We start from the raw sequence: 25,223 nt of genomic DNA on the forward strand, positions 1-25,223 counted from the left end.
CTAAGGGCCACTCCCTTTTAAAACCCTCATTAATACCTTCAATTTGATACCATATCGTACAAACACATTCTAGAGTCACCCTTGGTCCACGTTTATGGCGATATCTCGAAAAGGCGTCCACATATAGAAGTAAGGCCCACTCCTTTTTAAAATACTCATTAACACCTTTCATTTGATAACCATATCGTACAAAAAAATTCTAGAGTCACCCCTGGTCCACGTTTATGGCGATATCTAGAAAAGGCGTCCACACATAGAACTAAGGCCCACGCCCTTTTAAAATACTCATTAACACCTTTCATTTGATACCCATATTGTACAAACGCATTCTAGAGTCAACCCTGGTCCACTTTTATAACGATATTCCGAAAAGGCGTCCACCTATAGAACTAAAGCCCACTCCCTTTTAAAACACTTATTAGCACCTTTCGTTTGATACCCATATTGTACAAACGCATTCTAGAGTCAACCCTGGTCCACTTTTATAACGATATTCCGAAAAGGCGTCCACCTATAGAACTAAGGCCCACTCCCTTTTAAAACACTTATTAACACCTTTCGTTTGATACCCATATTGTACAAACGCATTCTAGAGTCAACCCTGGTCCACTTTTATAACGATATTCCGAAAAGGCGTCCACATATAGAACTAAGGCCCAATCCCTTTTAAAATACTTATTAACACCTTTCGTTTGATACCCATATTGTCCAAACGCATTCTAGAGTCAACCCTGGTCCACTTTTATAACGATATCTCGAAAAGGCGTCCACACATAGAACTAAGGCCCACGCCCTTTTAAAATACTCATTATCACCTTTCATTTGATACCCATATTGTACAAACGCATTCTAGAGTCAACCCTGGTCCACTTTTATAACGATATTCCGAAAAGGCGTCCACCTATAGAACTAAAGCCCACTCCCTTTTAAAACACTTATTAACACCTTTCGTTTGATACCCATATTGTACAAACGCATTCTAGAGTCAACCCTGGTCCACTTTTATAACGATATTCCGAAAAGGCGTCCACCTATAGAACTAAGGCCCACTCCCTTTTAAAACACTTATTAACACCTTTCGTTTGATACCCATATTGTATAAACGCATTCTAGAGTCAACCCTGGTCCACTTTTATAACGATATTCCGAAAAGGCGTCCGCATATAGAAGTAAGGCCCACTCCTTTTTAAAATACTCATTAACACCTTTCATTTGATAACCATATCGTACAAAAAAATTCTAGAGTCACCCTTGGCCCGCCTTTATGGCGATATTTTGAAAAGGCGTCCACCTATAGAACTAAGGCCCACGCCCTTTTAAAATACTCATAAACACCTTTCGTTTGATACCCATATAGTACAAACAAATTCTAGAGTCACCCCTGGTCCACGTTTATAGCGATATCTCGAAAAGGCGGCCACATATAGAACTAAAGCCCACTCCTTTTTAAAATACTCATTAACACCTTTCATTTGATACCCATATCGTACAAACAAATTATAGAGTCACCCCTGGTCCACGTTTATGGCGATATCTCGAAAAGGCGTCCACACATAGAACTAAGGCCCACGCCCTTTTAAAATACTCATTAACACCTTTCATTTGATACCCATATTGTACAAACGCATTCTAGAGTCAACCCTGGTCCACTTTTATAACGATATTCCGAAAAGGCGTCCACCTATAGAACTAAGGCCCACTCCCTTTTAAAACACTTATTAACACCTTTCGTTTGATACCCATATTGTACAAACGCATTCTAGAGTCAACCCTGGTCCACTTTTATAACGATATTCCGAAAAGGCGTCCACCTATAGAACTAAGGCCCACTCCCTTTTAAAACACTTATTAACACCTTTCGTTTGATACCCATATTGTACAAACGCATTCTAGAGTCAACCCTGGTCCACTTTTATAACGATATTCCGAAAAGGCGTCCACATATAGAACTAAGGCCCACTCCCTTTTAAAATACTTATTAACACCTTTCGTTTGATACCCATATTGTACAAACGCGTTCTAGAGTCAACCCTGGTCCACTTTTATAACGATATTCCGAAAAGGCGTCCACATATAGAACTAAGGCCCACCCCATTTTAAAATACTTATTAACACCTTTCATTTGATACCCATGTCGTACAAACAAATTCTAGAGTCGCCCCTGGTCCACCTTTATGGCGATATTTCGAAAAGGCGTCCACCTATAGAACTAAGGCACACGTCCTTTTAAAATACTCATTAACACCTTTCATTTGATACCCATATAGTACAAACAAATTCTGGAGTCACCCCTGGTCCACCATTATGGCGATATTTCGAAAAGGCTATAGAACTAAGGCCTACGCCCTTTTAAAATACTCATTAACACCTTTCATTTGATACCCATATCGTACAAACAAATTCTAGAGTCACTCCTGGTCCACGTTTATGGCGATATCTCGAAAAGGCATCCACCTATAGAACTAAAGCCCACGCCCTTTTAAAATACTAATTAACACCTTTCATTTGATACCCATATCGTACAAACAAATTCTAGAGTCACCCCTGGTCCACCTTTATGGCGATATTTCGAAAAGGCGTCCACCTATAGAACTAAGGCCCACGCCCTTTCAAAATACTCATTAACACCTTTCATTTGATACCCATATCGTACAAACAAATTGTAGAGTCACCCCTGGTCCACCTTTATGGCTATATCTCGAAAAGGCGTCCACCTATAGAACTAAGGCCCACGTCCTTTTAAAATACTCATTAACACCTTTCATTTGATACCCATATTGTACAAACGCATTCTAGAGTCACCCCTGGTCCACTTTTATAACGATATTCCGAAAAGGCGTCCACCTATAGAACTAAGGCCCACTCCCTTTTAAAACACTTATTAACACCTTTCGTTTGATACCCATATCGTACAAACAAATTCTAGAGTCACCCCTGGTCCATCTTTATGGCGATATCTCGAAACGGCGTCCATCTATAGAACTTAGGCCCACGCCCTTTTAAAATACTCATTAATACCTTTCATTTGATACCCATATTGTACAAACGCATTCTAGAGTCACTCCTGGTCCACGTTTATGGCGATATCTCGAAACGGCGTCCACCTATAGAACTAAGGCCCACGTCCTTTTAAAATACTCATTAACACCTTTCATTTGATACCCATATTGTACAAACGCATTCTAGAGTCACTCCTGGTCCACGTTTATGGCGATATCTCGAAAAGGCGTCCACCTATAGAACTAAGGCCCACGTCCTTTTAAAATACTCATTAACACCTTTCATTTGATACCCATATTGTACAAACGCATTCTAGAGTCACCCCTGGTCCACTTTTATAACGATATTCCGAAAAGGCGTCCACCTATAGAACTAAGGCCCACTCCCTTTTAAAACACTTATTAACACCTTTCGTTTGATACCCATATCGTACAAACAAATTCTAGAGTCACCCCTGGTCCATCTTTATGGCGATATCTCGAAACGGCGTCCATCTATAGAACTTAGGCCCACGCCCTTTTAAAATACTCTTAATACCTTTCATTTGATACCCATATTGTACAAACGCATTCTAGAGTCACTCCTGGTCCACGTTTATGGCGATATCTCGAAAAGGCGTCCACCTATAGAACTAAGGCCCACGTCCTTTTAAAATACTCATTAACACCTTTCATTTGATACCCATATTGTACAAACGCATTCTAGAGTCACCCCTGGTCCACTTTTATAACGATATTCCGAAAAGGCGTCCACCTATAGAACTAAGGCCCACTCTCTTTTAAAACACTTATTAACACCTTTCGTTTGATACCCATATCGTACAAACAAATTGTAGAGTCACCCCTGGTCCACCTTTATGGCTATATCTCGAAAAGGCGTCCACCTATAGAACTAAGGCCCACGTCCTTTTAAAATACTCATTAACACCTTTCATTTGATACCCATATTGTACAAACGCATTCTAGAGTCACCCGTGGTCCACTTTTATAACGATATTCCGAAAAGGCGTCCACCTATAGAACTAAGGCCCACTCCCTTTTAAAACACTTATTAACACCTTTCGTTTGATACCCATATCGTACAAACAAATTCTAGAGTCACCCCTGGTCCATCTTTATGGCGATATCTCGAAACGGCGTCCATCTATAGAACTTAGGCCCACGCCCTTTTAAAATACTCATTAATACCTTTCATTTGATACCCATATCGTACAAACAAATTCTAGAGTCAGGCCTGGTCCACCTTTATGGCGATATCCCTAAATGGGGTCCATCTATAGAACTATGGCCTACTTCCTCTTAAAATACTCTTTAATACCTTCCATTTGATACACATGTTATACAAACACATTCCAGGATTACCCTAGGTTCTTTTTACAACATAGTGATTTTCCCTTACTTTGTCTCCACAGCTCACAACTGAGTATGTAATGTTCGGTTACACCCGAACTTAGCCTTCCTTACTTGTTATATATACATATATTTTTTTTTTAACCAAAACAGACTCATATTCTTAAAAGGCATACAATTAAATCCCAACACGGCAATACGGAACTGATTACTTGCGCCATCTGCAAAGAAGATTTAGGGGACAACAATACACTTCAAGAGCACATGAAAAAACATATAAGTGACTATGTACGTGTCGACTCTGCAATGTCCTTTACGAACCGCGAAGTAAACACTGAAGTAAATACAAATGCGAACAATCAAGTGCTACTCGAAGTTATAGATACTGATCCATTACATGACAAACCCGCTGTTTTATTAATTGAACCTATTCCAGAAAGGGCAGATGATCTTAATCCTGTGGCCCATGTAGTGGACTTAATGACAACATCTGCTTTGGAACCGAGTCGTGCTAAGAAATTTCAATGCCGCCAATGCTTCAAATGTTTTGCTATCAGGTAAATAAATCTAAATTGTTCGAAGTGTAATATCCACTTTACGGAATTTTTTTTTTCTTTTAGGAAGAATCTTATGCGTCATTTGGCTACCCATGAAACAAATGTTCCTGTGGATTATTTTATTTGCAAGTTGTGTGATATTACCTTTTCTTCAAATGAGGAGTTCCGTGCACACACATTAAGCGAACACATTAGTAATTCGGGAGAATATCATAAATGTGAATTATGTCAAATTGTATACTCTAGCCAAGAAGAGTTACAGAAACATAATGACTTGCAGCACGCATTTAAATGTGTATTATGTTCAAGTATGCAGTTCACATCTCGTAGTCTATTTGTGGAGCACATGATGCAACATGATTAGATTAAGTAAAGGAGGAATTGTATAATATTAAGTTAGAGCAGTATACTTGTGTTAAATATAAATGTAAGTAAGTCTTACGATCATGACTTTGGATTTTAAGGAAAAATCATGGAAAATTAACAAGCTGGTTTTGTTAGCTATCGACAGCTAGTTTTTAACGTCTCAACACTGTCACACATTCAAATAAACACAACTCAGATATGTTATAACAGCACGTAGTTCATTCCCTTTGCGGACGCACCTGTGCCAACAGCTCTGAGATGCGCAAAGCAGCCAAGCTATCTTTTCGCCCACCTTATCTTGAGGCAGCGCTTGGGTTTGTTGTTGTTGTTAAAGCTGGTCACTAATGCTGGCAGTTTTGTACGTGAAAAAGAGGAGATGAATGTGATATCGTTCAAATTCGATTGCTCCCTTCGACCACTGTTACCCTCTTTAACATTTCGTAATCTAAGTAAGGGCATCCGATCGTCTCCCTTCCCTTTTAACCCAGGCGGTTAGGCGGCGTAGAATATTTTCGCGGTAGGCATGACTGTCGTAAGAAGTGACTAAAGTCCACAGCTCCCAAGGTTCGAGGTGTCTAAACCACCATCGTTTCCGAGGCAGTTCGGCTGATACCAAAGTATGCTAGTATCGGAGCGTGCATGATTCATTTCTGGTAAAAGACCACCCACATACGCAAGACTCCGTCAAACCATTTTCTCCAAAACAGGGGCTGTCAGGCGCAACACATAGCTACACAAGCGGTGTTAGTTTTGTTTTCTTTTCCATCTCAAGACATTGGGTTAATTTAGATATCGGAAGCCAAAACTATTGAACTCGACGTAGGTACTAGTGATACTGTGTTGAGGTATTTGCGCGACAAGTGAGTTGAGCCGCCTTTGGAACTCAACCGGAAAAATACTCCCGAAATTTTAGGCCTGCGCGCTGCGGTATTAGCCGGAACAAATTTTTTGATCCCTCGATCTTTATATTATAAGCCCTTTAAGCGGCTGAGATTTCCCTTACCCAATAAACCTATTAAATGATGGCTAACATGGAGTCTTTGTGAAAGAACTTACAATTTTGGACATTGTTTATTTACAATACTTCTGGAACTTGGATCAAGTCGTCCCCACTGAGTGCGCACAGTATCACAGTTTGCAAAACAAATGGCAAGCAAAAAAGCAATCAAGTTACAAAATACTAATTTAAGGGCTAATTAAACTTCTTTAACCCTAACGCCATAGTCGTAACCTTACACATATCCATAACCATTTCCAATGTGAATGTTTTATTATTATCCTATTATTTAATGTCTGTTGTACTATAAAAGATCATACATGATCTTATTGTGCTATTATTTATTTCTTTTAATAAATGAATGAATGAATGAATGATCGATTAATTGTGCCTTAACCTAAAAATCGTGAAAATTTCATAAAAATGAAGAAAACGCAAAAAATTACAAAAATATTCCACAAAAAAATAAGTCTCTTAGTCGTAACGTATCCCAAACAATGAATAAAATTTACAAAAAGTTATTAAATTCCCCAACTCAAATATTTTTAGGTTATGGGTATGGCGAGACACCAAAAACCAGTTGGTTGGCTATGGTGTGGTTATGGCGTTAGCGTTATGGCATGGCACATTAAGGGCCAATTAAACTTCCTTCACCGTAACGCCATAGTCGTTACCATACACATATCCATAACCATCTCCAATGTAATCGATTAATGGTGCCTTAACCTAAAAATCGTGAAAATTTTATAAAAAAGAAGAAAACCCAAAAAATTAGAAACATATTCCACAAAAAATAAGTCTCTTAGTTATAACGTATCCAAAACAATGAATAAAATCTACAAAAAGTTATTAAATTCACCAACTCAAATATTTTTAGGTTATGGATATGGCGAGACCTCAAAAACCAATTGGTTGGCTATGGTATGGTCATGGCCATGATGGAATAAGAGAAGGTGGCGCATTGCGCATGTAAAGATTAGTTCATCTGTTTTTTATGGGCAATTTTTACGTCATTTTCCTTTAGCTCTTTTTTTCTCTCTTTCTTTCATTCGCTGAAACAGTCAAGTGTGACGTAGATCCGCAGAACGAAGCAATTTCGGACTCGTGAATGCACAATCTTCTGTGTGTGATTTGTGGGTCATGGCGTTAGCGTTATGGTATGGCACCATTAATCGATTACATTGATTTCCATAAAGTAGATTCGATCAGCTGTTTTATCTGGTTATGGTTTTATGGTTATAAGTCACCATTAATCAGCCCTTTAGGGGCCGGACAAACTTGCCCTATGCATATAAAACATCTGTTCCACATACCCTAATGGAAATCAATATAATTGGTCGATAGTGCCTACCATTGTGAATTCATACAAGTGGCGAATGTTTTATAAAAACGGTCACAATAGTAAACAGCCTCGATCACCTCTTTAATCGCTGTTCGATTACTAGTCATTTGCCCAATAGTCTTTTTCAAACATTGTTGTAGGCGAATGATGAATATTTTCTATGACAAGACTTTTACATTCAGCGTTTATTCAGCAAAACAATGTGCACAAACATTTACAGAATCGCATGAAAATTTAAAGTGTAAATTGTGTGTGCAAATGAGTTTTCAATGAGTGTACATTTTTCAGTTTTTCACAGTTAGGGAATAACCCCCTGGAATCTATCATATTCTGGAAATGTGTTGTTCTTCATACAAAAGCGGACCTTCCGAAGCTTCAATACCATGCTGGCCCGTTCTAGGCACCCGAAGCACTTAAACCCAATCAGAATTATTCCAAACCAAATTTTACATCTATGAAGTAATTCCAAGCTACTCCTTACTCTTCTGATTCAGGCGAGTTTGGGACTACGGACTCATTCAGTCTATATGAGGTCATCATGGACCGGCCAGTTCAATTACCGCGACGAATGGTTCGTGTAAAAGTTTTATGTTTAGTCCAATGTACTTTGTGCCCGGACTTGTATGACCCTAAAGACTCGCCTCGATTTAGGTATAGTAAAAAGGAAATTCCAAGCTTTGAGGCTGATTAATTTCGGAGGGACCACCGCATGTACTTCCTACTAATGGATTTAGAACATGACTCCCCACAGCTTCGACTTTCTTCTAATGAACTTAGAACGGGACTCCCAACTGCCTCGGGAACAATTTGTTTGACCCCTCAAGAGAGAGTGTAATTGCAGCTATCAACTCCCGATACCTAAATACTTTCTACATAGTGTGTCCCCTTAGAGTATACATGCTTGTACCCTATACCAGTGCAATTACTGCACGGCTGTGGCGTCTTGTATGTTCTGGATTTCGCACTACAAGTCACTGATGCGTTGCATCACAACGGACAACCGGCCCATTGTGTTCTAGAACAGTGGATCGGACTTGGTAGATGAGACAGCCCCATACGACACATCCTACCCGTAGGCCGCTCCTCCACTTAAACTTGGTCACCAAGTTGTAGGATCCAGCTACGCGCCGAATGACATCGAATTCCTTTAAACATTTTGGGAGCGAAGTCTTTCGGTAGAAAAATTCTTGACAGAAAGCGAATGAATGCCGACTGTGCGAATTTGTGAAAGGATAAATTAGTCGAGAACTACATTAGAAGTACTTAAACTTTATATGGAATGCGAAGTGCATAACTTTTTATATTTATAACCATATGGTCATAACCCTGCTGGACAGAGCTGTCGGAAACTCCAACACATTAACAGAATTTTTGACATCACTAATACACTTACATAAATTTTTCCTTTTATTCCTATTGAGAACCATGGTATATATGTGTATGCATATACGTATATAAAATGTTTACATCAGGTTTATCATTTGGCTTATAACAACCTGAAGACACTTTGCTTTACGCTGTGATGTAAATTTCCATCAGCCATATCTGTTAATTGATGCCTAAAATGACTGATAGCTGTCTAACAGGGAAGGTATAACCGTCGGAGTCCTATGTAAAACTATAGGAGCTAGGCTGTTATCTCTTGAGACCATATGGTACGAACTGTTGGATACTTTTCTGCGCCTTGATACTAGCCGTATTTTCTTTTTACATCTATAGACGTTTACGCTTAAACTTTATATGGACTGCTAAGGGTCAAACTTTAAAAACACCTCTGAAATTGTTACGCATAAAATTTGTACTATTAAATTTCAATACGCATTATACTCAGATGTAACTGAAATTTGCGAATATGTGTCACCCTCTACACTAATTCTATGTATTCTATGTGTGTCCACAATTCATCGCAACTGATTCAGCTATATGTTGTACATTATGGCCACCAGAGATTGTCTCCGGTTTTGGTTACACCCTCTTCTGTAGCTAGTTATTTAACCACTGCCGCTAGATGGGTCTCCTAAGCATTATCTAAGCGAAGATAAGCATTTTGTTTTTACGCGCGAACGTAAAGTATACGCTTGTAAAAAAAAATACGGCCACTGTTTAACAGGCAAACCTAATATAAACACATGCAAGCCATTTTCTGTTAAAAATTTCTCATGCACATACAACTTGTATGAGAGCAACCGAAATTGAATTTGCTGCAGTTTGACGTTTGCACACATGTTTTACATTGTCGCAACGCATCCCTATTTCGGTTAGGGCAAAAAACGCCGATTGTTTGCGTGGGCTAAAAAAACGCAGTGCGGTTTTATTAAGTTTGCTTGTAACAAATTTTTAGCGATGGAGTTTTACGGTAGAGCTTGTTGTATTTTGGGTGATGGTGTTAATTTTATCATTCGCTTGCTTTTGCGTTGTCCAACACTTAATAAGCATTATCGATAACAATTAATTCAGCACAACTATCGATATCCACTTGTCAATTATGGCGAATGGCTTCCTTATCGCTTTGTTAATTGTTGGTTTTTTCTAACGTAAACAGAGAATTTAGCGCTGTAATTTAATTATTTTAAATAAAGCAGAAATCATAACAACGTTTAACATTTATAGAATGGAGGTGTGTCGTATTTGTGGAGGAACTGAAGTTTTGAAGTGTTTTCAAGGCAATGATCAGCTGATAGATTTGCTAAGGGTCTGTGCCAATATTGAGGTAGATACTAAATCAGATATAAATAAATTTTATTATTTATAACATAAATTCTTTATTTTACAAGGTAAAGCAAGATGATTATTTACCAAAACATATCTGTGAGCAATGTGAGTTCGGTTTGCGTTTCTCATATCGGTTGCGGAAACAAAGTGAAGAAACTGAAAAACGTCTACGGGAGGAGGCAATGCAAACGCAAGCAATCACTACGACCACCAAAGAAATACAGGATTCAAAAACTGTATATCATGAAGAAAAACAGTGGCAACCAATGGCAACCAAAAAATTACATACCACAATAACAGTAACAACCACACAGCAAAGTTTGCCTATTCATGTTAATGGAACACCATCCAATGTTGTTACTAATGATTTTCAAATAGCTGCCAATGAGCTGTCGGCTGCACAAGAACGGCAAGTAAGTACATCTACTATTGAAAGTTGTGACGATCAGCAGCAACATCAAAAAGTGCAAAGATTGAATGTCGAAAAATCGGTTGAACCAATTTCCGAACGTTTCCGTTTAGAACTGCAACAGCGAGGTGTATTTATGAGTGCAATAAAAAGCAATCTATTAAATGAACTTGGATTCACTCAAACTGTAATTGCTGAGAAACGCATACGATTAGATATAGACGAGGAAATTGTGAATGATTTTCGTACATATGGCGAAGAATTTAATTCTAATGCAGGTGTAGATGATGACGTTATTGAAGTAATTGAGGAGGAGTGTTTGATGCATGTGCAAGCAGAAGCACTAGTTCAAGTTGAAGAACCAGTTGAATGTGATTTGAACGCAAATGACTATCAAGCTCAAGATATAATTGAAGAAATAATTGTATCAGATGAAGATGAAGAGCAACTACAAACAAATTGTACTGGAGATACAACACTGAATACTGTAGTTTATGAGGAATTTGATGAAGAGTACGTTGAGGATAATGAAGAAACTGTAGGCATTAATTATTCTCAAAGTTACATAACCAAAGAAGAGGGGGGTATTATGGCTTACGACGATGAAATTACATTAGATGCAGAGGAATCGGGATTCATTTCTACAACTGATGACTTATACAATAAGACTGAAGAAAATCTTTCGGATGCCAATATTAACGAAACACGTAACTTCCCAGGAAAGGTGAGTGTTTCTACAACAATTGATTATAAAATGTGTTTTTAATAAATGTGAACATTTAGTGAGAATACTTCGCAATTAAGCCAAAATCGTTGTAGTATGTAAGTTCCAACTCTTTCATTTGTAAATGTTCTTGCAGTATTTAAGTATTCTCAGCCCGTAAAGCGACTTGACCATATTTAAACACTACGTAGTGCGTAGATATAGAGGTTTTTCACGTAAAGCTTTCTACAAAACGCCCACTCACAGTCTAGTAGGCACCGTATACACCATATCTTGGATAAAAATATCAAATGACCGCATGTTGCATGCCACATACAGGCCCTTTTTTGGGCACGATGCAATCAACCAGGCCATGACAAGGCAAACTGGCCGGTGGAAGGCCTAACATTTTATTCATGTAACCCATCTCGTTTGCTCGTCATTAATTGGAGCTAAACGGCCTAGGTAATTTTTCCCATTGTTTAGAGTTATGCCAAAAATCACAGCCACACGATAGCTGATATATTTTTCCCAATTCTATGGAGGCATTTTCCTTCCTCTGTCTCCGAATTCGGGTGTCGCTAGAAATTCTCTCTTCCGACAGAGTTTTGTGCTTACCGCAAATGTATTAGCAACATCTGGAGGGATTTTGTGGAGTTGATACTTAAAAAAGTGGTTAAACATGATTATGTCTATAAACTTTTATTTATCATCCTTTTATTAATTTAAGATCTCAAATTATGCATGCCCCACTTGCAACGAAGATTTTGTGACCCAACGAGAGTATCGTGAACATATTAAAATACATGGCAAGGAACGTTTTCAATGCTTGGAATGCAATAAATGGTTCCCACAACGATATCTCCTAACAGCGCATGAAAAGTCTCATAATAAAGACGAAGTGCGTTTAAAATGTTCATACTGCCCAATGTCATATCAAAAGCAAAGCAATTTAACGCGTCACATAAACACAAAACATCAACAAGACAGAATTTTCATTTGCTCCGTTTGTGGTGAGCAGTTTGGACGATCCGATGTACTCAAAAGGCATATGCAAACTCATAGTGATCAGCGGGACTTTCAGTGTGACAGATGCCCTGAACAGTATGTATTTAATTGAGATATAAGTACTTGTGGTAAGTTGAATAATATATATATACAAACATCTTTCGTTAAAGATTCAAAACGAAGCAGCATTTGGATAGACATCTACTCACGCACACAAAATCTTTAAATGAAAATGGAGAGCAGCAGCAATCGAAAACTGATGATAACGATTCTTGTGACGATGCTGCGGCCGCCAATGATGAAAACTACTCAACAAAAAGTTCACACCACTGTCATATTTGCGGCAAGATTTCCAAACATCACTATACACATAAAATGCATATGCGCATACATAACCAAGAACGACCACATAAGTGTGATGCTTGCGGCAAATCCTTCCGCACTTTAGCCTCAGTGATAACACACGAACGCATTCATGAAAATGTACGTCCATATCAATGTGAACATTGTTTGCTTTCATTTAGGCAACGAGGGCATCTCAATGAACATCGTTTGATACATGCAGGCATTCAGCCGCATATTTGTAGTATATGTAAGCTATCGTTTAGAAAAAAATATAATATGCTAGTACATATGCGTATACATTCTGGGGAACATCCATACAAGTGTATTACTTGCGGTGAACAATTTAGGAAAGCAAAGCAATTGCGCAAACATGAGCAAATAGAGCACAATAAAATATTTGTAGGAGAGGATAAAAATACTGAGAAAGAAAAATCACTACAAAATGAAAATGGTACGCAGAGTGAATGTTATACCGATGAAATTTTTGCAGAAGAATGCAGAGAGGTAGAGAGTGAAATAGAACAGGAAAATAATCATACTGAAAATGCTACCAGCTTTACTAATTTAAGCACAAGGCTGCTGCGCAGCGACAGCGATGATGTGGAAATAGTAGAAAACGTACTGCCGCCACCACCACCCACAGCCGAACAAATTGCATATAATGAAATGGCTTTGGAAAAGGCTATTGGCGAGGGTTTAGAACAGTCATTTAGTCATATTTTACCAGAAGACTTTCATATAGACAATAATAATGTCGTTCTCGTTGTGGACGATAATGACCATTTCAGTAGTCTATTTATTATGGATGATTAATTATTTTTGTAGCGCATTATTGTCGCTTACTATTTTTTTTTAATTTAGCTCAAGGTCAAATGTTTTAAAACTATTTTAATTAATATACGTTTGTATCAGCTATGTTAATGAACAAAGCTAAAGCATATCGTTTTCGATATATGCGGATAGTCGGATTTCGCCAATTTTTAATACCAAGATAAAGTGATTTCAGATAAGTACATGAACTAAGTTTAGTAATGATATATCGATTTTTGCTCAAGTTAACGGCAGAGCGGAAAGACAGACGGTCGACTGTGTTTAAACCTGGGCGTGGCTTCAACCGATTTCGGCCATTTTCACAGAAAACAGTTATCGTCATAGAAGCTATGCCCTTACACAATTTCACAAGGATTGGTAAATGTTTGTTCAACTTATGGCATTAAAAGTATTCTAGACAAATTAAATGAACGGAGCCACGCTCATTTTGAAATTTTCTTTTATCTTTGTATTTTGTTGCACCATATCATTACTGGAGTCGAATGTTGACATAATTTACTTATATACTGTAAAGATATTCAGACCAATTCTAAATATTCTTACGGAAAAAATTCCTCCAATTCTTTTCTCCCAGGGAGAAGAATAATTGGGGAATAGGAATTTCGAAGTCAGCTGTTTTGTCAATTGAAATTTCGTTGCGCATTTCTTATTTTGTTTACAAAATTTAAAAGTTTAATTATTGTTGCGAATTTGTTTGAAATTAAGAAATAAAATATAAACAATGCACATTATTGCATTTCACTGAAATGAGCAATGAATTGGTGCCACAGCAACATCAACAGAAGAGCATAAGAAGAAGACGGCGGGATAACACAAATCCCCCGGAGTTGCCTGCTTTCATTCAGCAAAGCAATTTTCTGGCGTCCAAGTCGAGTTGAGTTCGCCTTTCGCCATTTGCCAAAAACTATTTAAGCCTTCTTAAAAAATCCTTGCGCAATTTCTGGATGGCTGCATCAAATAAACCAAGAGCTCTTCCGTTGCTTATGAAAAGTATTCGACTTAAAATAAAGAATATTGGGGTTGTTGTTGTTGTTGTATTAACAGTGAGAATATTGTGGTAGAATGTACATACATATTTTAGCACAAATTTGTACAAATAAGTGTTCTTTCTTAAAATAACCAATTTCCTTTAACTATTTTGTGGGCGTATTCGTCATCCGATTTTGCTCATTTTTTTTTAGAACACATATAGTAATAGGAGTAACGTTCCTGCCAAATTTCATCATAATATCTTCAAGGACTGCCAAATTACAGCTTGCAAAACTTTTAAATTACCTTCTTTTAAAAGTGGGCGGTGCCACGTCCATTGTCCAAAATTTTACTAATTTTCTATTCTGCGTCATAAGGTCAACCCACCTACCAAGTTTAATCCCTTTATCCGTCGTTGGTAATGAATTATCGCACTTTTTCGGTTTTTCGAAATTTTCGATATCGAAAAAGTGGGCGTGGTTATAGTCCGATTTCGTTCATTTTAAAAATCGATCTGAGATAAGTGCCCAGGAACTTACATACCAAATTTCATTAAGATACCTCCAAATTTACTTAAGTTATCGTGTTCACGGACAGACGGACGGACGGACGGACATGGGTAAATGAATATCTTTTTTCGCCCAGATCATTTTGCTATATAGAAGTCTATATCTATCTCGATAGATCATTTTGATATATAGAAGTGGGGTATCGTTATGCGAACAAAATTAATATACTCTGTGAGCTCTGTTCAGCTGAGTATAAAAAAAAGTAGGTAAGGTGTTGCACATTATGTTCACCTGACTTAATCAGCCCAATTCTAAACGAAAATTCCGTGCGAGTTTTTTCCCTTCTCCCATTCCTCGTATTCTAAATAAAAATTCCTTGCGAGTTTTTCCACTTCTCCCTTTCCTCCTATTCTGAACAATGTTCGAAAAAGCGGAAACCGGTTATGGGAGAAAAGTAGGTATTATGAATGTGAGGGAGAGGGATATTTCTCTGCCATTTCATAGGAGTTTTTTCACTAGTTAAATTAAAGGGAATGCATCAAAATAGTTAAAGTACATTGGTTCTTTTAAGAAAGAACACTTATTTGTACAAATTTGTGCTAAAATATGTATTTACATTCTACCACAGTATTCTACAACAACAACCACAATATTCTTTATTTTAAGTCGAAAAGTATATCATAAGCAGCGCAAGATCTCTTCGTATATTTGACGCAGCCATCCAGAAATTGCGCAAAGGTTTTTTAAGAAGGCTTAAATAGATTTTGGCATATGGCGAATGGCGAACTCAACTCGACTTGGCCGCCAGAAAATTGCTTTGCAGAATGAAAGCAGGCAACTCCGGCGGATTTGTGTTATCCCGCCGCCTTCTTCTTCTTATGCTTCTCTGTTGATGTTGCTGTGGCACCAATTCATTACTCATTTCAGTGAATACCACATGAAATGCAATAATGTGCATTGTTTATATTTTATTTCTTAATTTTAAACAAATTCGCAACAATAATTAAACTTTTAAATTTTTTAAACAAAATAAGAAATGCGCAACGAAATTTCAATTGAGAAAACAGCTGACTTCGAAAATTCGAAATTCCCATTCCCCAGTTATTTTTCTCCCTAGGAGAAAAGAATTGGAGGAATTTTTCCGCGGGAATAAAAAAATCCGCGAGAACAAAATTCGGCGAGAATATTTAGAATTGGTCTGAATATTTTATAATATTTTTTTTCTTCTAATTTTGCTCGAGGTCATATGTTTTAAAACTATTTTAATTGATGCTAGTTTTTATCGACTCATTTGTAAACGAACAAAGCTGATAAATAACGTTGGCGAAATATGAAAAAAGGCGTGATTGGCATTCGCAATACTTCACAGCAGAAGGAACAACTTTACAAAAATCTATATACATAAATCAGGAAAGCTAAGTAAATAGTGCAAATTTGAATATTGCACAGCATTTGAAAACAATTTTTGTACAAAGTTGTCTCTTTGGTATAAAACTTAAAAAAAAAAAAAAAATAAAAAGAAATTGAATAGGTCGATTAGATGGTTTTTAGCCGAAACCTATCTGAAAGTCTAATAATTTTTAGATTTACATAAACATAAATAAAATAAATACATTTATATATTTAAATATAGTATACATATTATGCATGTATGCGCCACCTACTATAAAAAAATAATATTATAATAAGCAAAATATTCGCTATATGAACATCATTTATTTTAAAATAAGTTTTTTATATACATATAAGCATATACAAACATTTACACTGAAATTAATTTTTATAAATATGAACATATCTACAGGCATATATATTGTAATACAGGGTGTGTTGTTTTGGTTCTATTAAAATTCATAGCGTTTTCTTTTCTGAAATAAATTATTGCCTAAGTAAATGGTAAAGCCTTAATAGTGTTAATCCTACCCCAGAAAATTGTCAACATTTATAGTGCATACAAAGAACATTTCATCTCACCATATTCACTCTTATCACAAATCACACAAGAAGATTGCGCATTGCGCATGTAAACATTAGATCATCTCTTTTTTATGGGCAATTCTTATGTCATTTTCCTTTAGCTCTTGTTTTTCTTCTCTCTTTTTTTCATTCGCTCAAACAGTCAACTGTGACGTAGATGCGCAGAACGATGCAATTTTGAACTCGTGAATGCGCAATCTGGTAGGTGATCTGTGCACTCATATTAACAGAGTATATGTGGAACTCAAGAGCGAATTGAGAGTTTCACAGAGTTACACTGCCACACCGCCATTTTAAGCCGGAGTCATTGGTGCCGTATGTCGTATCGCTGTATCCGTATCCCTAACGTAATCAGCTGTTTATCGTTACGACGGTAAAGTCGGAGTCATTGGTGCCGTATGTCGTATCGCTGTATCCGTATCCCTAACGTAATCAGCTGTTTATCGTTACGACGGTAAACCAAAACCCAATTGGTTGTCTACGATACGGTTACGACCTTGGCGCCACCAATAATCGATTGCATTGATTCTCATAAGGTTGGTCGAATCAGCTGTTAAAAGGTTACCGATACGGTTACCGATAAAGCACCAATGTCTCCAGCTTAAACCAAAACCCAATTGGTTGGCTACGATACGGTTACGACCTTAGCGGCACCAATAATCGATTGCATTGATTCTCATAAGGTTGGTCGAATCAGCTGTTATAAGGTTACCGATACGGTTACCGATAAAGCACCAATGTCTCCAGCTTTATACAGGGCAAAAGTATAACGCTTTTGCGTTGCGAGCAGGCAACAATTTTCACAAAAGAACCAAATACCCCGTAAAGGCGTTGCCTGTTTTTTAGAATAGAACACCAACCCTTGCGCGGCGTACAAAAACCCTGCAAAAATTGTTGGATTACGTGATCCATTTTCTTCATGTTGGAATACTCTAACAATACTCCTTTGCAATGCGTTTGCGGACCACCATCAGCCGATCAGTGCTCGTTTTTTAACGACAGTGATCACGACACGATGACGATCGAACAGAGTTTCCAAAAATCAAAATATTGCATGCAAATAACTAATAATAAAATTTTACTTTGGCATCTCTGATAAAATGCAACAGCGCACTGGTTTTATCTATACATATTATATTAGTTTCTTTATTCACGCAAATGCTAAATAACATAAGAATATTCGTAGTATAAAATATAAAAGTTGTAAAGGGGCACTCTTCCTTTACTTTCATTTTAAATTAAATTCACTTCGATAATTCTTTCCGACACAATTCCTCTTTAGTACTTTGGCATATGATCCTCTGTGGCTGCTTCATGGAGTACTACAGTGAAAGTACTTTGGAATGTACTCTCTCGTATGACTCTATGGAATACTCACAAACAAAGCGAGAGTGGGATCACCTACTCCTCTCCTAGGACATCGCATTGGAGCACATTTTTTGTATGAATACAGATTAGATTTGGAGCAGTCCTATACTCCCAAAGGAGTATTCCTTACATTATTTATAGAGTACTCGCGTTTTGTGAAGGGAAGCGTAACACTATAGCCAGAAAAGAAAACGCTATCAGATTGTTATCATTATGGCTTACTTAACAATAAAATTGTAACCAATTTCCTCAGTTGCGAACATTTGCGTACACAACCTATTAAATATATGTCGTTATCCATCCGAGGCATCCTTTATGCTTTTTGCTCAGTTTGTAGATAACTTACTTTACTACTGAGCGCGGCCATAAACATCTCTTAAAATTTAAGTTAATAATGTTTTAGAAATTTAGAATCTAATGATATTAAAAGGTGCATAACGGGTTTGCGTAATAAGATAAAAATCACATTTAAAAAGTTGTGTACTATTACAAACTTATGCATACATATATATTATAGATGGGTTAAAAGTTCAATAAAAAATAAACTTAGTTTTCTTTTTACAAATGCTTCGACTTTTTCTAGAATATGTACAGCGATAGGTTTAAATTAATACTGTGACGAATATTAGTATCACTAAGTGATACTCACATCGCTAAGCGGTTATTAAATAAAGGCACAAGAACAATAAAGCAAGCTGCTACTCTGGGTACGTAAACAAATCAATCATCATTTACACACAAATGTACATACAAGGCAACGAAGAGATATTCGCAAACACATGTAATCATCAGCCGAAGTAGTACTCACATATCCATACGCATATGGCTATGCGAGAGGCTATAAACTACAAATACACATGCATATAGCTGGTAAGCAAGTAGTAGCTTCTATAAGGCGAAACGTCTAGACATTTGGAGAAATATGCGGACAAGGCAACATAGAGTATAAAAGCAGCACAAGCTGAGTAGTGAGTTTTCAGTTTTGATTTAAGCACGCTATCAGTTGTAAGTGTTATTGTGAAGTACTTTCAAAGTAGTCTAATAAAGACCATTTTGCATTATTGAATATTGAAGTTATTTATTTAACAGTTTAGCGATTCGAATGTTAGTAAAGGGTTTCGAATAAGCGGAAGTTCCTTAAATTCGTTACAATGCTATAAAATTTCTTCGCCAATCTGTTGATAAGAGCGGGGCGTAATAGTGTAGATTACCCCACGACCAGGAGCTAATTTTTCGGATTATTTAGTGAGCTGCAAAGGCGGGAGACTTCTATCTCTTGAGCCTTTGTTTTTTCCTTGTTGCTTTTAGGAAGGCTCTTCTTTGTTCTCTCGTTGATCGTTCGCTATAAAACATCAGAAGTGGCATATATTTCTACAAGTTTATGTTAACGCAAGTTAATTCCCCGAAGAAACTCGTGTAGTTCTTGTTTCTCTGCTCCAGAAACTCGAAATACCAGACGCACTTCGCAGTCATGCTATCTTGGTACCTATGGTGACTTGAAAATTAAGTGTTCGGGGACCGAGCTTATTAGTTTTAGCTGAAGTGTTCAACTGCAAAAGGCATTGTAGCTCTGATTTGATGACCATGTCACCAAATAGTTCCAGTCCGAATATATTCATTTTTCACTCTAGGGAAGCTGCTGTATATCATCTTCGAAAGTAGGCGTGAGGTTATGGGTTCAGTTCTAATAACCATCCAAACTAGTCGTGTCACGAAAATGTGAAGCTCGCTCGTCTTTCTCCTTTACACGTCGTAAACTGGTAGCTAACCTCTGAATTCTTTTGTCAACTCTTGCACGTTAAACGTAAACAGTGCTAAATCATCAACTATAGTAGAAGAAGAATAAGGACAGCACCAAAAATCGGTACGTCCTAAACTACGTGCAGCTATAGTACGATTCAGTCCTCTAGTCTTAATAATATAATACCAATTGTCTGCACTGTTTGAAATGTTATATTTCCTATTCATATCGGCATATTTAACAGTAGCAAAAAAGTTATCCTTTTGAATTTATTAACAAATTTCTACATCAAATTTGCCAACATTCCAGTATACACGACGAAACTTGGTTCCACAACCGGACTGGTTTTCTGCATTTTGTAAACCGCAAACACTCTTTCGACGCAATGCCCCCTCGCGTTATTGAACTAAATGTATCGTACTTCCATGTTTAATTTTAAATACGTTCTCATTATACAGCCAGCCATAAGCTGTTTTCATATACAATGCATTGTAATTAAAAGCAAATTAGTTGCTGAATCGGTATGTTGAAAAACTTAGTAAGTTAAACATACGAAAATCTTAATTCTAAGCAAGTTCTAAAAATACCTACATCGAGTTAAGAAAACAGTGCAATAAACTTGAAAACATTGGATCATATACAAATCAAAGTACCTATATTATGTTCTGAAAAAAAGGTTAGGATAGGTTGAGAGGCCTTGCACGATAAATTCCACACGTTCACTCGAAAAATTGTTTATGCATTTTTTTTTGGATTTGGGATTAATGGCAGGGTTCTATAGCCATACCGCCAGATACAAAATCAAAATGGTCTTTCTAGATTGTCGTTTCATTTCACATGTTCCTCCGTTATTCGAAATAGCTCCGTTATGTAATAATATTTAAATTCCGTTATTTCTCGAAATGTAAATTTTTTGGTTTTTAAGTGGCACCACGCCAGGCACAAATTCTTAGTTTCGGTTTTTAAATGGCACCACAGTAGGCACAAAATCCATAGTAATTTGGCTTTTATATGGCACCACGCCAGTTTTGAAATTTCAATATACGATCAATTATAAATTCACTGATTCCTGTTGGGAGTGCAAAACCACCACCTTGAGTCCATGTCAGGGAGGCATTGCATCATCCAACTCCGCCAAAACACCAGATGGAAGCACAAAGCCAATCTTAAGGCCTATTTAAAATCTCAGCTCAACCGAAAAGCCCGAAAAATTGCAGTTGAGCCGAGGATGGCACTGCACGACCACTCTGACGAACTAACTAGAACTAGATGTTTTTAGGCATTAGAAATGCGTCCAACCAGGTACTATGCCATAAGTATTTACTTAGCAGCAAATTTAGCGCAACGCAACGCAGGAAGTAATCTGTTCTCGTGCGTACACAAATTCAAAATCTACACCTGGCTAGAGAACTTCTAGACGCCACAGTAAACTCAACCGGTTTAAATGCGTTGCTTTAATAGAGTATTCCTCAATTTTCCTGAACAGAACACTCAGTGGTTTCATACATAGCTACACGTCCCGCTTACACCTATCTGGGAGCCTTCGCTGTCCATCTCTTAGGCAAGCGTATTCCCCTCAAAATTGCTGTTAGCGAGAACCTATCAAACGGAGATGCCCCGTAGACGCCATGACAAAGAAGGCGAAACAAAATTGATGGAATATCGACTCGGACTATTATTTTGTGGTGGCCTAAATCCGCACATGACTGGTTTTCGTAGAGCGAAGAAAGTGAACGCAGTGACTGCTGTCGAGCAATTACTACAGACAGTTGATGTGAAAGGAATCGACCATATACGACCAAAAGGCGAGTGTGTGAGGAGACTATGTTTCTGGTTATTCCTGTTAGCCGGGACGAATTCCTGTAGTAGCACCAATGACGACTTGAGTACCGAAATATATATGCACTCATTGCCGCAAAGGGAGGAAGAAAACGAAGGCGATACGCTAGCCGCCACTCGGCTACGACAAAGTGAGTTTGCCAATATTCGGTATAACAAATAGTATAGTGCCAGGAAACAATGGACTACCGGTCAAGCTTTTCAAACACGGAAGCGAGGAGTTGATAAAAAAGAGCATGAACACGGATGCAAAATTCGATCTCACGTGCACATACCTCCAAAATGGAGTTTGGGTGTAGCCTTCCAATTCAAAGCGCGCCAATTATCACGAAATAAGGCTGCCTTATATGACAGCATCTTGAAGTTAGCGAACTAATTGGAGCTTATTCGTGATCGAAATAAATTTTTTAAATCGCTATAGCTCTGAAATAATGAATCTTTTAATAACATACATATGTGATATAACAAGGGCTGGGACTATCCGCATATTCGAATATCCGTTGACAAAATCCGGACATGGATATCCGGCTAATGTTCGTTTGTGAAACTATCCGGATTTATGAAGATCCGGTTAATAACCGTATTTTTGGATATCCAGTGAAAGCAACAAATTGATGTACCATATATGTTTATTTAACATTAATAACAATAAATTGGTGGGGCATTTAAATCAATTAACAGTGAATACAAAAAAGGGTCGTATTCAGAAATATGTAATACGATGTTAAACTATTTTCTTCTTGTTCTGGTGTAAGAAAACAAGTGCCGATATCATTTCCGGACTCAAACAATTTCACGTTGGACGAACTACATTTCCAGCACTTGAAAATGCTCTTTCAGAAGCTGTTGAATTGGCAGGTACCGCAAGATATCTTTTGGCGATTTTCGACAGATTGGGATATATTTTTTCATAGTCTTGCCACCAATTGCTGGCACTGAGATTGTGGTTTATTTGTTCTTCGAATAAGTAGCGCTGAAACTCGTCTTCCTCCCTTGTGTCACTGTTAGTATCATTTAGACATATATCCATGGCCGTGAGGTCACTATTTTTCGGAGCTTCTTCTTGGGCATTCATATCAGCAGTACCCATTTTATTGCCTTTTTTCCACATGATTTTTTATTTTGTTACGAAAAGCATCAGTCTCAACGTGCTTCAACTGTTTTGATCCTCGGATCAAGACAACTCGCCATATGTGCAATAATGATAATTTCCAGGGATGGATCTTCAATGTCCTCAAAAGAGAAACGTCTTCTCTAGTCTGCAGCTACTTTTCTTTGAATGTTTTGCCATCCTCGTATCAGTGTTTTTAAATTTCAGATGCTTATTAATAATTTTATGAATGATGGGTTTCACTTTAGAAAATGTAATCTCGTTGTCACATTTGTCGCAATTTTGAAAGGGGTGAGTAAATCTATTAGAACATCAACTGCATCCCAGTCACTGTCCGAAATTACGATATTTTGAGCGGCCTTGTTGTTGAAAATTGAACGATCAGCAATTACTACAACAATATAAGATCTAAGCTCCTTAACTCTTTCCAACATAAAAAGAACTGAATTCCATCTAGTTGAACAATTTTGGATTAGTTTTTTAACTGTCTTTTCAGTTTGTATTAAATGTTTTTCGAGAGCATATGAAGGGCTCAGAACCAAAAGGATCTAAGTGACATTTTTTTTTTAAATTGAGTTATACCCATATTTGTATATTTAATATAGTGTCTATTTGTTGACAATGCGATCCAAGCCATTTTGGACATTTTAGTGCCATATATTTGCCAGGCCAAAAACGTACTAAATTTTATTGCATTAATGATTGGAGCCAAAATGATCTAAGTGCGCTCCTCCAAGCAATAAAATTTAGTTGCTCGGGCAAAAGAACATGCAGAATTTCTTCAAGTATGCAGTTTTGTAGCCAATAAGTAAGTTAATCTTAGTTTTGTAAAAAAATTCCTTAATTTTTGGCAATTTTTTTCTTGAGTTATACCCCATAGGAATTTTTTAACGTAATTTTTTTTATATGGAAAAAGTCCTTATCCTCGTAAAAAAAAAAAAATGCCAAAAATCAGAGATACATTCTACGAACTTAAGTTTAGCATTTTATTACACTAAAATTAAACGGGCTACAAGACTGCATACTCGAAAAAATTCTACATGTTCTTTTGGCCGAGCAATCAACGTTCGAAATTTTATTGCAATAATTTTTGGAAATTTTTGCAATAATTTTTGGAAATTTACAGTTATTTTCCATCTGCAGTAAACATCCTTTGAATTAGTTGACTAACCTGCATTCATTTAGACAGGAATCATTTCAAACGCATTTACCCAGAATTTACAATAAGTAATTTACATTAACCTTAATTATCTCAATTCAACGTCGATGTTACTTAGATCCTTTTGGTTATAAGCCCTTCATATGTACGTTTACTCGAATGATAGGAACTCCTCACCAGTATTGAAAACTTTTGGATGACTCCACAATATTGAGGTAGTTTCATTTCTAATTAACACTCAATTGAAATGTATTTGCACTGCATGGATGACTGGTTATGTCAGGGCTCAAACCCCGAACAGCATTTGCGCCCATACTATTCTCTTGAAGATGGAAATCCCGATAGTGGCTCCATAGACTTGATGTCGATACTTTGTTTTGTAGCGTTTTTTCAGAATATACACAAATGGCACTGTTCTTATTTTCACTTGTTTGTAAAATTGTAGTTCTTTAATTTTTGACACTAATTTAATAATCTACAAACATATCGTCGCCCGCTAGCCAGAAGCATGTATGTGCAATTTTTCCGATTTTGTGTTATAGGCCCCTTTGGATTACCCTTTAGATTCTCTAGGTTCTACTTAAATCTAGAGCTTCCTGCGTACATGGAAACCCCAATAATTTGCAATGCCATTTTCACGAATGTACAATCCAATCACACACAGTTGAGCCAGAAAAATGAATGCGGCATATTGTATGACACATTCGTTGATATGGCTAAACAATTCTTACAATTTTTGAAAAAAAAAAAATAAAAAATATGAACAGCACATATTCGTATGTTCCATCGTTCGGGTATACGTGCCTGGTATTCTTCAAAAAATGAAAGCAAACCGGTTTATTCGAAGCCGTTGCCTCTTCCCTAATAAAATAAAATACTTGGAAAAATTGTTTGAAAAACTGGTTATATCAAAATAAATTTTTTTATAAAA

General features: G+C 37.1%; 1 protein-coding gene across 1 annotated transcript in view; it reads left to right on the forward strand.

Moving 5' to 3' along the window:
- The window catches only part of LOC137248768 (zinc finger protein 721-like), a 29,215-nt gene extending 9,957 nt beyond the window's left edge, over positions 1-19,258 (forward strand). The window contains exons 3-8 of the mRNA XM_067779674.1: positions 4,503-4,906; positions 4,970-5,267; positions 10,163-10,321; positions 10,386-11,456; positions 12,166-12,539; positions 12,614-19,258. Of these exons, the coding sequence (XP_067635775.1) occupies positions 4,503-4,906; positions 4,970-5,267; positions 10,163-10,321; positions 10,386-11,456; positions 12,166-12,539; positions 12,614-13,601 (3,294 nt within the window). The 3' untranslated portion in view covers positions 13,602-19,258. The remainder of the gene's footprint in view (positions 1-4,502; positions 4,907-4,969; positions 5,268-10,162; positions 10,322-10,385; positions 11,457-12,165; positions 12,540-12,613) is intronic.
- The last annotated feature ends 5,965 nt before the right edge of the window (positions 19,259-25,223 follow it).

This window comes from Eurosta solidaginis, chromosome 4 (genome assembly GCF_040869045.1).
Source record: "Eurosta solidaginis isolate ZX-2024a chromosome 4, ASM4086904v1, whole genome shotgun sequence".
NCBI classification, from domain to species: Eukaryota; Metazoa; Arthropoda; class Insecta; order Diptera; family Tephritidae; genus Eurosta; species Eurosta solidaginis.